The sequence below is a fragment of the Naumovozyma dairenensis genome, chromosome 6, assembly GCF_000227115.2.
Source record: "Naumovozyma dairenensis CBS 421 chromosome 6, complete genome".
Lineage (NCBI taxonomy): Eukaryota > Fungi > Ascomycota > Saccharomycetes > Saccharomycetales > Saccharomycetaceae > Naumovozyma > Naumovozyma dairenensis.
In genome coordinates, this window is record NC_016484.1 from 852,331 (window position 1) to 867,294 (window position 14,964).

Here is a 14,964-nt window from a genome sequence, read left to right on the forward strand (position 1 = left end):
AGAATAAAACAGAATACGAATATATAACACTGACCAAAAGAAGAGTCTTGAGAAGGTGAAAAATGATAGATTTGATTCATGCGAAAGATAACGAAATTATCAGCAACGATACAGCTAGTATAGAGAGTAAAAGTTCGCCTCTGGAAAGGAACTCCGGCGCTCGTACTACTGACAATGACAATAATAACAGTAATTCTTCCGCCACAACCAGTTCAATTACGTCTACATCTACAACTTCAAATGTTAATAATACACAACCGAAAAGAGTCAAAGTTTATATCTTAGAAAATGATGAGTGGAAAGATACAGGAACAGGATTCTGTATTGGTGAAATCATTACAAAACAACAACAAACGAATTCTTCATCTGACGTGCTGGATAAAAAACTTGGACAAATAAAAAATCAAATGATAATGATAACAAGAAAAAATTGCATATCTGACGTCACAGATGAAGAATATCCATCAAATATCCTTTTAGAATCCAAATTAGAAGGTAATATAGAATATCAACGTCAAGAGGAAACATTGATCGTTTGGAAAGACTTATTAGGTCATGATATCGCTTTAAGTTTTGAAGAAAGTATCGGATGTGACACATTATGTGAATTCATCGTTCAAGTGCAACGAAATATTGAAAATAATATCTCATTGGTTGCTGTAAAATCAAACGATAATGGTGTGGGTTCCATTCATGAAATTATTACCGGTCCGGTAGTATTACCCATTTGTGATGAAATTCAAACTTATGAGAATCTAATTGAATCATTGAAAGTGTTAAATGATAACCTTTCATTTGAATTTTTGAAAAATGAAACTATTGAATTCGTTTTGCATTCTCATTATATTGATCTTTTAATAAGATTATTTGAAAAAGCTGAAAATGAAAAATTGATTAAGAATCTATTAGTATTGAGTAATATAATTAAAACTTTGATGCTTTATAACCAAAGGGACATTATTGAAGTGATGATTGATGATGATCATATCGAAGGTATTGTAGGTATATTAGAATATGATACAGAATTCCCATTCTCGAAGGCAAATCATAGAAAATCATTATCATTAAGTGATTCCACTTTGAAAGAAGTTATTCCATTAGAAAATAAAGACTTGAAAACAATTATTAAAAAATGTTTTAGATTACAATTTTTAAAAGATGTGGTGTTAGTACGATTCTTAGATGATCATAATTTTAATCTAATTTTGGATATTATATTGGATTTGGAGACGTGTATAATAGATTTCTTAGAAGTGGACCCATTTTTGGATAAAATTATAGAATTATATCATGATAATGATGAAGATAGACTAAAAGGAGAAAAGCAACCATCGGAACTTCGGAAAAATGGTATTAGGCTCCTGCATCAATGTGTCCAAGTATCCAAAAATTTAGATCCATTGGATAAATCGAAATTTTTCAAGACATTAGTCCGTAAGGGACTATTTAATGTATTATATTATGCGTTCCATGTAGAAACTGATAGTGATATTAGGATTCTTGCTACAGATATGATTATAACGATTATTGAGCATGACATTTTACTGATTAATAATGTACAAAATGAAAAATTTAACAATAACAATAATAAAGTAATGGAAGAAGATGGGAATAATAGTACTACTATATCGTCATGTGATATGTCATTATTATCAATTTTATCAACAATTATTCAAACAGACAAAAATTTTGGGTTAAGAGAACAAGTAGCTCAAGCATTGACTACATTATTACATCCAGAAGGATGTTTAGGTGGAGAAGGTATCGATCTCGATATGATGGATGAACAGATAAGTAGTAATCTTGATATGTTATCATCAGATTTACAATATGATTTAGATCAAGATGTTAAAACGAAAAAGAAATCCTTAAGGGCGCCATCGCAAGAAAATACTACTATCAAAAATATACCATCTGATTTCCAAGTAATCGAGTATTTCAATAATTTTTATGAACATATTGCACCTAAATTATTCAAACCTTTAATTTCCAAATATAAGAGTCCTCGACCAAATACACATGATTACGATGATAACCTATTGATCCATTTGGTTAAATTAATATCATTCATTGCATCAGAACATAATAGAGCATTATCAAGGAAATTCATATTAGAGAATGGTATTTTGCAAACACTGTCAGCAATAATTAAAAATGGTCACATGTTACAATTAAAACTTACATGTATTAGGTGTTTTAAAAACTTAATATGTCTGGATGATAAATATTATCATAGGTATATGATATCTAACAGTTTGTTTGATCCAATAATGCAACTATTAAAGATTAATTTAGAGAAGGATAATCTAATGAATTCTTGTATTCAAGATTTTTTTAAGATAATATCGTATCAATGTTTGGAAAATAATAATAATATTGACACTAGTAAAGAAAAAGGTCTAAACCATAACGACAATGATAGAAGATTTAGTGATCATACAGATGATATGGATATAATAAGCAAGGATAAACAAGAACAACGACAATTGTCGAAGAGTCACTATAAGAAAACAAATTTTACAATATTAAATAGATATTTGTTGGAGAGATATGGAGACTTGATAGAGAAATTGGGCTACATACCGTTTATCAAAGATATGATCATATTCAATAAAGAACAGATAATACTGGAAACCATTGAGAAGGAGGAACCTATTAATCTTGACGAGCATAATGAATCAACTTTGTCTACTAGCGTGAATGGGAACAACAATAGTAGAAATGAAAATGTAATAACAAATGATGATAGTCAATCCGTAAATTCACCCATTTTAAAAGTTGGTGGGAAAAGGTTACATTCACAGGTAGATTCTTTCGTTGTTGATAGTGATAATGGTAATGAAACTGATGCTAATCCTAATCCTAATTCATCACTTCAGGAAGATGGACTTCTGTTTAAAAAATCAATTGATTGTCATAATTTACAAAGGGGTCCAAGTTTTGAGCATTAGAACATGCGAGTCGCCATCTACTTATTGACTGATGAAACAGTAATTTTGTAATTATTATGTGTAACGATAATAAAAAATAAATACGATATTTTTCTTCGTAGAAAGAGAGTAATAATGTACGTAACTGTGCTATGTTGTTATATATAGATGAAAATGAATTCGTAATAATATAATATAATATATATATACATATATCTATTCCATACGTTTATTGAATAGGCAGACAAATTATAATTTCGATTTCATACTTTCCAATAATTTATCTGGGTACAAAGTATTAGTGAAATAAGTTCCTGTATGCCACATGCCACCATCAACAATTTGAACAGTTCCTGTTACATAAGCAGAGGCAGGTGAAAACAAATATACAGTAGCTTCAGCGATATCTCTCGTTTTACCTAATCTTTGCAATGGGATTCTCTTTACAGATTCCTCTTTAAAATTAGTGCCAGACAATCTCTTAAAGCCTTCAGTTTGATCAATGGCACCTGGAGCAATGCAATTGGAACGGATCCCAAGGGGTCCTAATTCAACTGCTAAATTTTGAGATAACGCATCAATCCCGGCCTTTGCTGCACCTACATGACTTTGGAATGGGACACCGTAGTAATGGAAAGTTGCAGAAACAAATAATATGGATCCCTTTGATTTAACTAATTCCGGAGTACAGGCTTTTACAGTATTAAAGCTTCCCAATAAATCAATATCAACTACTGATTTAAATGCGTTAGCAGACAAATTGACTACATCACAAATGAAATTTCCCGCAGCACCAGCAATGACATAATCAAGGTGTCCAAATGTTTCTACTGTTTTCTTAACAGCCATTTGTAATTGATCGAAATTTCTAACGTCAACATCACCAATGGGCAAAACGATTGTTTCACCTTCTTTATGTTCTACTAATGTTTCAATCTCTTTAGCAGCATCAACAGTCTTTTGCCCCTCTCTACCAACGATAGTCGCTTTACAACCTAAGAGGACCATAGCTTCCACTTGAACTCTACATATTGTCCCTGCACCTCCAGTCACTAAAACCACCTTATTTTTGAACAGGTCAGGTTTCCATGAACTTTCCGCTACGAATGATTGATCTAATGTATTTCCCATGTTTTGTTGGCCGTTGTATGTGTATACGTATGTGTGTTTATATATGTTTAATAAAACTCTCTTACTTGTAGAAAGTTTTCCCTGAAATCGTGTCCATTACTCTTACCTTATTTATATATATATATATATATATATATATAAAGTATGCTTATTTGGTTGGAGTGTATTAGATGTCACTCTTATATTTCTGCTTATTATTTATTGTTTCCCCCAAAAAAAGGGCCGGGGTTAAGTTTTGGCACGGCTGAAGAAGTCCGAAGTGGGATAAACATCATAACACCACAGCAGCTGTAATGGGCGGCTAAATAACCTCATATAGATATCTCAATATATATATAAAGTTTGGTGAGAATATATATATATGTATGTATGTATGTCTGTATGTATGTATGTATGTATGTCTGTCTAAAGCTACAATTCGACTAACATTGCTGGAGGTATTAGGGCATAATTGGTTGCGATACTTTTTTGTTAAGAAACAACTTAATTTGAATTGATGTCATGCTGAGTGAAGTTTCGACGCGAACAAGTATATATAAAGTCATATTTTGCAAAAAGAGAGCGGGATAGGAAGTATCATTATGTATTCGTTTTTTTGTAATCTAACTCAAAATATATTATTACAAGTAAAAGTAGACAACTCGATTATCCGTAACCAAATAACTAAGCATGAACCTTGATTAACTCCTAGAATATGGTAGCATAACTCAAATCTTCTGTGTAATGGAACAGGGAACATCGTTCACTCTATCACAAGTAACATCTACCAATTCCTCCCAAGGAGTCACCTCAAGTCAAAATCAACACCTAAGTTAGCTATTGCTGAGTTTAGGTAACCAAGAAATACCCTTACCTTGGAAGGTTATTTCAATTTTGAGGAACTCTGAGTATCCTAACAATTATAAATATACATGTAGAGAGTCTTCTACACTTCCAAATGATATCCGTGGTACTCCTGGAATAAATCGAAAAAAGTTCAACTGACGCAAATGGTATTGACTGGTATATATATTGTAACAATTTCCTCAACAATGAGGTCCCTGTAAATTGACCTACATCTTTTATTAATTTTGTTGATGAAATCATAAAGTTCTGTAGCTCTACCTTGTCCAAAATAATTACCAATAGCTGTGGTTCTGACACTATCCCAGATATTAAGGCATAGTTTAGCACCAAGCTGTAATCATTCAAAACCTACAAATCCAACTTACGAACTAGTCGAGGAATTTAATGTGGTGTTGCTTGGAGTATATGTAGTCGCAACTAAGGCATATAATAAAGGTAGGATTTTCCATTTCTCTATTTAGAAGATATAACACTATTTAGTTCTGGATGCCCCTATCTTGATAAAACAATATTGAGTCAATATATATATCTAAAACCAGTATTATTTAGGTAGTTTTCATTAAAAACCCAAGTGTCCTTGTTAAGCATTTATTCAGTTTACGAAGCCCCAACTGCTTCTGTAGAATTTATTTTTTGTATTTATTTGTTTTTTTTATTTATATTTGAATACTTTATTTTTGGTTGTTTTCCTTTGTCTAGCATCATCAAAAAAATATCCGTCAAATATAATCACAAATTGTATTTGTTGAAGTAATTTTCTTGAAATTGTGCTATCTTATTGCATAAATACCCAAGAGTCTACCAATGGAAGGCTTACAGATGATGACCCTATATATTAATAGCAGACAGCATATCCAACCTTCTTTGTATGCTCCCCAAGGTACCTAAGTTGCGTTACACTGACTTGGGGTGGCTCATAGTGTCTCCATTAGGATCAGCTAAATCCTGTTGATGAAGATATTAAAATTGACTGAGTTGGAACACTGAAAGTAAACTAACCTTCGTTTCTTATAGAACGTCGTTTCCAGGTCGTAGACATAAACACTTAATCTTGTTATTCAAAAGTCCTTAATATAAACTTTTCTTTTGGTAGAAAATGAACAGTGCAATGCAATATATCAACATCATTCAATACCTAATCTACATGGACTCAAAATAACTAAGTAGATCGGTCGTTTCCTCTGTTCAAAAGCATAGCTTTTTGATATTCCTAATTCCGACGTTTTTATTTGGTCGTGATCAACGATCAAATCGGTCGCGAAAGTTCAATAGAAACATTTTTTAAGTACTATAATATCAACTTAACGTCTACCTTCAAATAAAAATAGTTTGAGAGATCAAGACCCTCTGAAAGTCCTCCAAGACCAAGAACTTTCCTTCAATTTGCCTTCGTTTCTGGAGAAGTGACTTTGACATTACCTAAAATTATACATTTTTCGATTTTACTATTTATTCTGGATCATAGCATATGAGTTTGATCAAAAAAGCCCATCAACAATATTGAATTATGTCTGATCAATTTTTATCGAAATTACCAGAAGAATTAAGTATTAAAATAAAACGTATAACCTCTGTAATTCCTCAATCATTAGAAATATTTGAACAATTATATAATTATGCCATCCAATCGGAAGTTGAATCTGAATCTGCTATTAAGAAAAGGAAGTTAGCTGAAGTGCCTAGTTCAGCATCTGAATCTCAATCAATTGACAATACGAATACAATATTTAAATTGGAAAACGTTTCAATCTTATCTCCACTACGAAAAAAATTAAATTTAGTACTACATTTAGTGGAAGGACAACCTATGTTATCATTATTAAAGGACAACCATATAGAATTCTCCATATTTGATTTGAAAACAAATATCCAATTTGCGACTTTCTTACCTGTACCAGAAAAACCAAACATAATCTATTTATTTATTAATTATAAAAATTCAAATGATTCTAAATATTTTGACCCTTTATTGATTACTCTAAACAAACAATTAACATTAGCGAGCCTAATCTCATCAGGTGATTTAGATCAATCGACAAAGGATTTTTTGAAATGTATAGAATACATAAGGAGACAAGCTATATTAACCGGATTTAGAATATTTGATCCTTTCAATCCTTTACTATCCTCAGAACAGAAATCTTTCCATGTGGAATGTCATAGAGGTACTAAAGAAGGTACATTATATTTCTTACCTGATCATATAATTTTCGGATTTAAGAAACCAATCTTATTATTCGAATCATCAAACATTGAATCAATCACATATTCCTCTATTACGAGATTAACATTCAATGTGACATTAATTACGAAAAGTGAGGAGAAATTTGAATTCTCAATGATTGATCAAAGTGAATATTCTAAAATCGATGAATATGTGAAGAGAAAACAAGTCATGGATAAGTCGATGAGTGATGAATTGAAAGCTAAAAAATCAAAGAAAACTGAAGAGAATGAAGGAGCAAACGGGGACGATAATCAAGAGAAGCTTTCTGCTTTACAAGAAGCTGAGCAACAGATTAATAGTATTAATGATATCCCCTTTAGTTCTGATGACGAAGAAAACGACCAAGATTTCCATGATGATGATGCAAACTCTTCAGATAGTGGTCGATCAGATTCTGAGGCAGAGGACGATGATTCTGTAGATAATGGCGAACAAGCGGAAGAATCTGTCGATGGAGATGATGAAGAAGAAGAAGGTGAGGATGAAGATGAAGAAGGTGAGGATGAAGATGAAGAAGAAGGGGAAGCAAAACAAGAAAGAGAAAACAGTTCTAAAGCTCAAGAAGGTGCAAATACTCTCTTTAATTTCGATAATTCGGAAGAAGCTGATGATATACCGATTGAATTAGACGAGGAAGATGATTCCGGAGTCGAATATGATTGATAGATCTATAAAAAAATGGACACTATATAGAATATACCATTGTTTATATTATTAGGCGCCCCATGCATAAACGTTACCACCCCAGGATGTCGACCATCACTCTATAGTTTCATGCCAATGTTATATATGCATATGTGCTAATAATCTATCTTATTCAATCTTCAAGGATATAGTTACCTAACTTATCCATTTTTAAGTTTCCTACGCCAGTTGACAATGCTTCGATGATTCTTTCGTTTTCTTCATCATCATCGTTTATATTATCATCGCCTTCTGCTTTTTCTGAATCAGTCTCCGTATAGTAGTGCTCGTCCTCGTCAGTTTCTTCTTCCTCTTCTTCTTCCTCTTCTTCATCTGAGTTATATACTGCATTTCTCATACTTTCGACGGCTTCTTCTAACGACCTATCGCTTGGATGTTTTTTACTGAAACCAGATGCTTGCACTAATTCATCTAAATTATCACATCTTTCAATATCTCTTGCAAATTCCGGATATGCATATTTATAACCATCCCCAAATCCATCAGTATCTAACATTGTGGAGTCTGATTTTGGCTCATATTTTAATTTCTTCTTAAAGAAGCGACGAATACAATCAACATCTCTTTGGAAATAAAATTCTGCATCTGGATGTTGAATTGAAATACATTGAGGGAAATCAATAACTACAAACCCACAATCATTTTCATCCTCTACTTCATCTTTAATCATAATGTTAAATTCATTGAAATCACAATGGATTAGTCCACTGTTTGCTAAACGGACAATAAATTTCATCAAATCGTTATATAGTTTTGGAATATTGTTATGCTTCCTTAACCTTCTCATAGGGTACCCTTCAATCAATCCCATAATAATAATGTGACGGGAGTTATCGAATGGTTCAGGAACTTCAAAGCCCTTTGTATATAACATTGACATAAATTGGTATTCCTTATTTGCTGCCAATTGTGATAAGTACATCCAATTAACACCATTCTTAACGTTTTTCTTTAAATAATCTCTATTATTCCTAACAGTATGGAATGATGTTCTACCTAATCTATGGATCTTCATGACTTTTGATACACCATTCTTGTCACTAACTTGATAAATATCAGATTCTTTACCCACACCAATCGATCCACCAATAGAGTACACGGTATCTCTATTCAACATTGTCTTTAAAGCCAAATAATCGATACCGTTATATGTTAGTCTATATCCATCATATTTGGCATTCCTTAATCTGGATATTAATTTCAGTTTTGCTAAATCACTAATTGCTCTATTAGTACCGGACATGGCCCTCATGCCAGATAATTGATGGATCAAAGTAGTTGGAACGACTTCATGATTTTTAGAACCTTGCTCAACACCTTGAAGAACTCTGAAATCATCAGCTGTTAAGAATCTCATATGACTAGTATCCAACTTCATTTTCCTACTTTTTTTCTTTTGATAGCGTGTTTGGTTTGATAGAACTTTTGTATAAGTATAAAGATATTTTGTTAATTAATCTACCTCTTACTGACAGTGCAAAAATAAGATGATACGTAATAACTTTTCAAATTGGTGCATATATGTAGAATATAGAATATATAAAAAGGTATAAAATCTCACTAAAGCCATGCTATGTATGAATTAAAATTCGGAATTCTTTGATGTTTTCTAGCTCATCGCTTGTTTATTCAACTTTTGTAATTTTTTTATTTTTTCAAAAAATTTCGATGTCTCCGTTTAAAACGATTTTCTTCAAAGGATAATCATAACAGTGAAAATGTGTTAGTTATACAGTATAAGAACTCTTCCATATTCAGATTTACCAACGACCACCTGGCGGACCACCTTGGTAACCGCCCTGGAACCCACCTGGAGGACCACCTGGAGGACCACCTTGGCAATCGCCCTGGAACCCACCTGGAGGACCCAAATCTCCACGACCACCGTGTGATGGCGGACCATTGTAGAAACCTTGATTATTTGGAGGTCCACTTGGATGTTGATGATGATGAGCTCCATGCTGAGGACCATTTCCGTCTCGTGGTGGTGGTCTGTTATATGGCTGGCCACTGTTATAATATTGCGCTTGCTGTTTATGCTCTTTATAACGATCTTCTATCTTATTAGCGAGAAAAGCACCACCTAATGCACCCATAACCCCTCCCAATTTAGAATGATTTTGAGATATACGTGACCCAGTATATGCACCTGCAGCTCCACCTACAACTGTACTTAAGAGACCTCTTTCACCGTTGTTTGGGATTGATTGACCATTAGCATCATATTGGATACCTTGACCCTCTGAATATCCAAGCTCGTTTTGATTTTGATAATATTGATTTGTATTAGGGTCATTGTAACCATTAGATTTATTGTCATTTACATAACCAGCATTACGATTATTATTATTATAATTATTATTATTTGCTTGCCCCTCTCTGTAGAATTCGTTAGCTGACATCTCGTATTATTAATTAATTATTCGGTTTACTTTGTTGTGACCTACAGAAAGTTTATATCTCGTAGGAACCTTAAAAATAAGATTTGTATAAATAACAATTTATAGATCACGAATCCTGGGAAAGGGTTAAATACCTATTTATCTTTTCTATTTGGATCAGCTGCCTTTATATGAAATCTACAGAGCATATATGTGGCTTTCTGCTGATGCCAAGCCTCGAACAGTTGGGCTTTGTTCGCGGTGCGGGGCGGCCGTTTAAAAGCATTCATTCTTGGCATGAAACCCGTGACGAATAATCTAAATAATCACAGTTGTTCATTTAAATGATACAAGTTTGTAATAACGTTAGGAAAATGATATAACTCATTGTTTTATGTTTCTTTTTGCAGTATACTACTACCTCGTTGAATTTCGAGACTGGATTACGCTTTGTATTTCTCGAATTTATCATTTTCGTACTAGACAATTTTAAATAATTGTAGAATTCTACGTCAAGGCCTGTAACTGATATATAATATTGGCCACAGAAAATTACATACCTAAACAAGAGATTATTTTTATATTTTTAATCCGTTTTATTATTATTTGAGATATTTATTGTGAACATATATAGATGATATTCTAAGATACAAAAGATGAAGAAATGATGTGGAAATGAAAATTCGTTATACCCTTAACATAATGTCATCATTAACGAGTGGCCATAGCCTTGGTAACAACTCTCTTCAAGCCAACTTCAGCCTTTCTCAAGTCATCAGTGGAAGAGTCTTCAATACTCAAAGCAGATAAAGCATCAGCCAAAGCAGCTTCAATCTTAGACTTAGAACCTCTCTTTAATTTGGAAGATAGAACTGGGTCAGTAACAGTTTGTTCAATGGAAGCAACGTAAGATTCCAATCTTTGTCTAGCTTCATGCTTCTTGGCGAAAGCTTCATCAGCAGCCTTGAATTCTTCAGCTTGGTTAACCATCTTTTCAATTTCGTCAGATGATAATCTACCAACAGCGTTAGAGATGGTGATGTTAGCAGACTTACCAGTAGACTTTTCAACAGCAGTAACCTTTAAGATACCATTAGCATCAACTTCGAAAATAGCTTCCAAAACTGGTTCTCCAGCTGGCATTGGTGGAATGTTCTTCAAGTCGAATTCACCTAACAAAGTGTTTTCTTTACAGTTAACACGTTCACCTTGGTAAACTGGGAATTGAACAGTGGTCTGGTTGTCACCAACAGTAGTGAAAGTTCTTCTCTTGATAGTTGGAACAGTAGTGTTTCTTGGAACAACGATACCGAAAATATCACCTTGCATACCAACACCTAAAGATAATGGAGCAACATCTAATAACAATAGATCCTTGGTTTCATCGGAGGTAGATTGACCAGTCAAGATAGCACCTTGAACGGCAGCACCGTAAGCAACAGCTTCATCTGGGTTAATAGATTTTTCTAATTGTTTACCATCGAAGAAATCAGATAATAATTTTTGAACCTTTGGAATTCTAGTAGAACCACCAACTAAAACAACTTCATCAATTTGAGTCTTAGAAATCTTAGCATCCTTCAAGACTTGTTCAACTGGTTCCAAAGTAGATTTGAATAGAGAAGCGTTTAAGTCTTCGAATCTGGCTCTGGTCAAAGAAGCTTCGAAATCTTCACCTTCAAATAAGGAGTCGACTTCAACAGTGGTTTGAGTAACAGAAGACAAAGTTCTCTTAGCTCTTTCAGCAGCAGTTCTTAATCTTCTCAAAGCTCTAGCATCACCAGAGATATCTAAACCAGTCTTCTTCTTGAATTCACCCTTGAAATGTTCCAATAAGTTGGTATCGAAATCTTGACCACCCAAATGAGTGTTACCGGAAGTAGATTTAACAGTGTAAACACCACCAGCAATGTGTAATAAGGAAACATCGAAAGTACCACCACCTAAATCGAAAATCAAGACATGTCTTTCTTTGTCAGATTTACCAGCACCTAAACCGTAAGCAATAGCAGCGGCAGTTGGTTCGTTAATGATACGTAAAACGTTCAAACCAGAGATAGCACCGGCATCCTTGGTAGCTTGTCTTTGAGCATCATTGAAATAAGCTGGAACAGTGATAACAGCCTTTTCGACCTTCTTACCAATTTTAGCTTCAGCAATTTCCTTCATCTTGTTCAAAACCATAGAGGAAATTTCTTGTGGAGAGAAAGTCTTAGTTTCACCTAAGTATTCAACTTCAATGACTGGGTTACCATCGACGTCGATAACCTTGAATGGCCAAGTCTTCATATCTTGTTGAACGGATTCTTCATCGAATCTTCTACCGATCAAACGCTTAGCATCGAAAACGGTGTTCTTTGGGTTCAAAGCAGCTTGATTCTTAGCAGCATCACCAATTAATCTTTCTTCTGGGGTGAAAGCAACGAAGGATGGGGTAACTCTGTTACCTTGTTCGTTGGCAATAATTTCAACAGAAGATTCATAAGTAGCAACACATGAGTAGGTAGTACCTAAATCGATACCGATAGCACCTTGGAAAACACCGTCAGCCATTGTAAATGATATGGGATTCTTGGGGTTTCTAAAACAAAGTTTGATTAAGAATTGCAAACAAAAAATTTCAAAGAAACTTAAAAAAATACGTCTTTAAGAAGGAACTTAAAATGATGACCCTTTTAAAAGATTTATTATATTAACCTGTTGGAAAAAATTTTTCTTCTCTCAGTTCCCTTTCCTTGCTGAGGTTGACTGCGTCCATGAAAATTTTTTTATACTGCGTCTTTATATCTCATCGAACTATTTGTACGGTTGGTGTTCTGACGTAAAAAATGATTTTACAGGCAGGGTGACATCGGCCAATTTTTCTTTAAGATTTGTTCCCACAGCGCTGCGTACGTTGAAATTTCTGCAACCGCACATTTGAAATTTTTAGAATACTGCGCTACGCTAGCAACTCCTGCGCAGCGGTAACGCAATGATTAGCTAACAAAAATAATGTGGTCGAGATGGACCTTTTAAGCGCCGAGCTCCATGAATTGAAATCAGAGGTGTTTCCTAGGTAACCATTTGTGGAGAATCAATAAGGATTCAACGCTGGCGATACCCAATGCAACAGAGTAAACATCACCAACGATAGATATCTGTTGATTGATGCTATCAGGGCAAAGGATATCCATAAGTCTGAATCTTTTAGCTATAGGCAAAATTTGAATTGTAGCATTGGAAGATTCCCGCAGCTTTTCGATTCTATGTCCTTGCTCACCAATCAAAAAGCCTACTTCAGGTTTTGTTAGTAAAATATTCATCTCTAGGATATCACTTTTGGAGTTTATAATGCTGATACGATAGTCCTCTCTTACAAATCCTGTTCCTTCTTCATGGTATGAAAGTACGTTGTTTAGTGTGGAGTGGAGAATACTCTTATTACTAAACTCTCCTAAGGGGTTGTCATAAAATAGCAGTACTTCTGCATTGTGGCTAATATCTTTATATAACTCAATGCAGTCTTCCTGATCAACATAAAGCTCGTAGTTTCCAAGGAGCGAATACTTAGATTTTAATGTTAGAAGTTTTTTAGTACATGGAATTTGCAGCTTGAAACGACTAAATTTTTTAATATGAAACATTTTTAAGACATCTTTATCAAAGAAAATGGTCACTAGTATAGTTGAAAACCCCTCCTTTGAAATGCAGTATATCTTTTCTAGAGGAGAGCTTTCCTTATTTCCAATTATTATTTTCTTAAGGTCCCATTTGTTTACTTTGATCTGGATAAGTGGGCACGATATATCGATATCAACTTTTTTTAGAACCCAATTCTCTCCTACCATCAATTTTTCAATTTTATTGAACAATATTATTTCTTCCTTCATTACTGATCTATGATTCTACCATAAGGAGAACTATTCAAAACAATTCACTGTACTCGTGTTTGCCACTCTTTTAAAGGGTACACTGCCGTAACTTCTTAGGGAAGCTGCTCGGCGGCTAAATAAAACTGGAGATAAGCACGAGTAAGGCGACAATACAGCAACATCTTTCAAAAACCCATATAGCCATTAATAACAAAGAAATATACATCAGATAAAGATATTGTTATTTGTAGATAGATGTCATGTAACTATATTCTAAGTACTCTTTAGTCTCGTGGTGAAACTTCTCTAGTCGGAGTGGATCTCTATCTTGGGACATATATAGAAGCAAGAAAAGGGAAACCTCACGATGTTATTTTGTTTAGGAGTATAGTTGCTGCTTTAGCTATTTAAATTAATGGGTAGTACCAACAACTTCGATTAGCATCTCTTGGTTTACTAGGTGAAAGACACAGTGCTGGAAATAGTATTATGAGATGACAAGGTACTAAAGAATATAGAGCTGTATATCGTCTTGTCTTGGTAGTAAAAAAGTTAAAAGTAAAGACCCAATGTTTTTTTTGATAATGAACTGGAAGAAGTGAACATGGAAGGCTAAAAAAAAGAAAGTAAAATTTCATTATAATAATTTTTCTTATATTTATGGATAACATATAAAGTTATAGAATATATGGTTCATTATTTCTGGTTTATCACAATAGTGTATTGCCAGGAAGGATATCGACTTATGCTAACTTCGCTAGCTTATGTTTGAATGTAGAATTGACAGCATGGTATATGACTATCAAAGTCATCATGGTAACGCCGAAACCAATTGCGATCGTATTCAATTGAAGATCAGTAATCATATTTTATCTCGATAGGAAACCTTT

General features: G+C 33.7%; 7 protein-coding genes across 7 annotated transcripts; 2 read left to right on the plus strand and 5 right to left on the minus strand.

Moving 5' to 3' along the window:
* Positions 1 to 62: 62 nt before the first annotated feature.
* Positions 63 to 2,951, plus strand: PSY2 (Psy2p; the record flags this gene model as incomplete). Its single annotated transcript, XM_003670870.1, has 1 exon — positions 63 to 2,951. One exon carries the CDS (start codon positions 63 to 65, stop codon positions 2,949 to 2,951), a length of 2,889 nt encoding a protein of 962 aa, XP_003670918.1.
* Positions 2,952 to 3,179: 228 nt separating this feature from the next.
* Positions 3,180 to 4,061, minus strand: SPS19 (2,4-dienoyl-CoA reductase (NADPH); the record flags this gene model as incomplete). The annotated part of the gene is made up of 1 exon (XM_003670871.1): positions 3,180 to 4,061. One exon carries the CDS (start codon positions 4,059 to 4,061, stop codon positions 3,180 to 3,182), a length of 882 nt encoding a protein of 293 aa, XP_003670919.1.
* Positions 4,062 to 6,414: 2,353 nt separating this feature from the next.
* Positions 6,415 to 7,797, plus strand: RTT106 (Rtt106p; the record flags this gene model as incomplete). Its single annotated transcript, XM_003670872.1, has 1 exon — positions 6,415 to 7,797. One exon carries the CDS (start codon positions 6,415 to 6,417, stop codon positions 7,795 to 7,797), a length of 1,383 nt encoding a protein of 460 aa, XP_003670920.1.
* Positions 7,798 to 7,951: 154 nt separating this feature from the next.
* Positions 7,952 to 9,217, minus strand: RIO2 (protein kinase RIO2; the record flags this gene model as incomplete). Its single annotated transcript, XM_003670873.1, has 1 exon — positions 7,952 to 9,217. One exon carries the CDS (start codon positions 9,215 to 9,217, stop codon positions 7,952 to 7,954), a length of 1,266 nt encoding a protein of 421 aa, XP_003670921.1.
* A 382-nt stretch (positions 9,218 to 9,599) lies between these two features.
* Positions 9,600 to 10,241, minus strand: NDAI0F03610 (uncharacterized protein; the record flags this gene model as incomplete). Its single annotated transcript, XM_003670874.1, has 1 exon — positions 9,600 to 10,241. The coding sequence occupies one exon, from the start codon at positions 10,239 to 10,241 to the stop codon at positions 9,600 to 9,602; it is 642 nt and encodes a 213-aa protein (XP_003670922.1).
* Positions 10,242 to 10,931: 690 nt separating this feature from the next.
* On the minus strand, positions 10,932 to 12,773 carry SSB2 (Hsp70 family ATPase SSB2; the record flags this gene model as incomplete). Its single annotated transcript, XM_003670875.1, has 1 exon — positions 10,932 to 12,773. One exon carries the CDS (start codon positions 12,771 to 12,773, stop codon positions 10,932 to 10,934), a length of 1,842 nt encoding a protein of 613 aa, XP_003670923.1.
* A 488-nt stretch (positions 12,774 to 13,261) lies between these two features.
* MER1 (Mer1p) lies at positions 13,262 to 14,092 on the minus strand (the record flags this gene model as incomplete). Its single annotated transcript, XM_003670876.1, has 1 exon — positions 13,262 to 14,092. One exon carries the CDS (start codon positions 14,090 to 14,092, stop codon positions 13,262 to 13,264), a length of 831 nt encoding a protein of 276 aa, XP_003670924.1.
* Between the last annotated feature and the right edge of the window lie 872 nt (positions 14,093 to 14,964).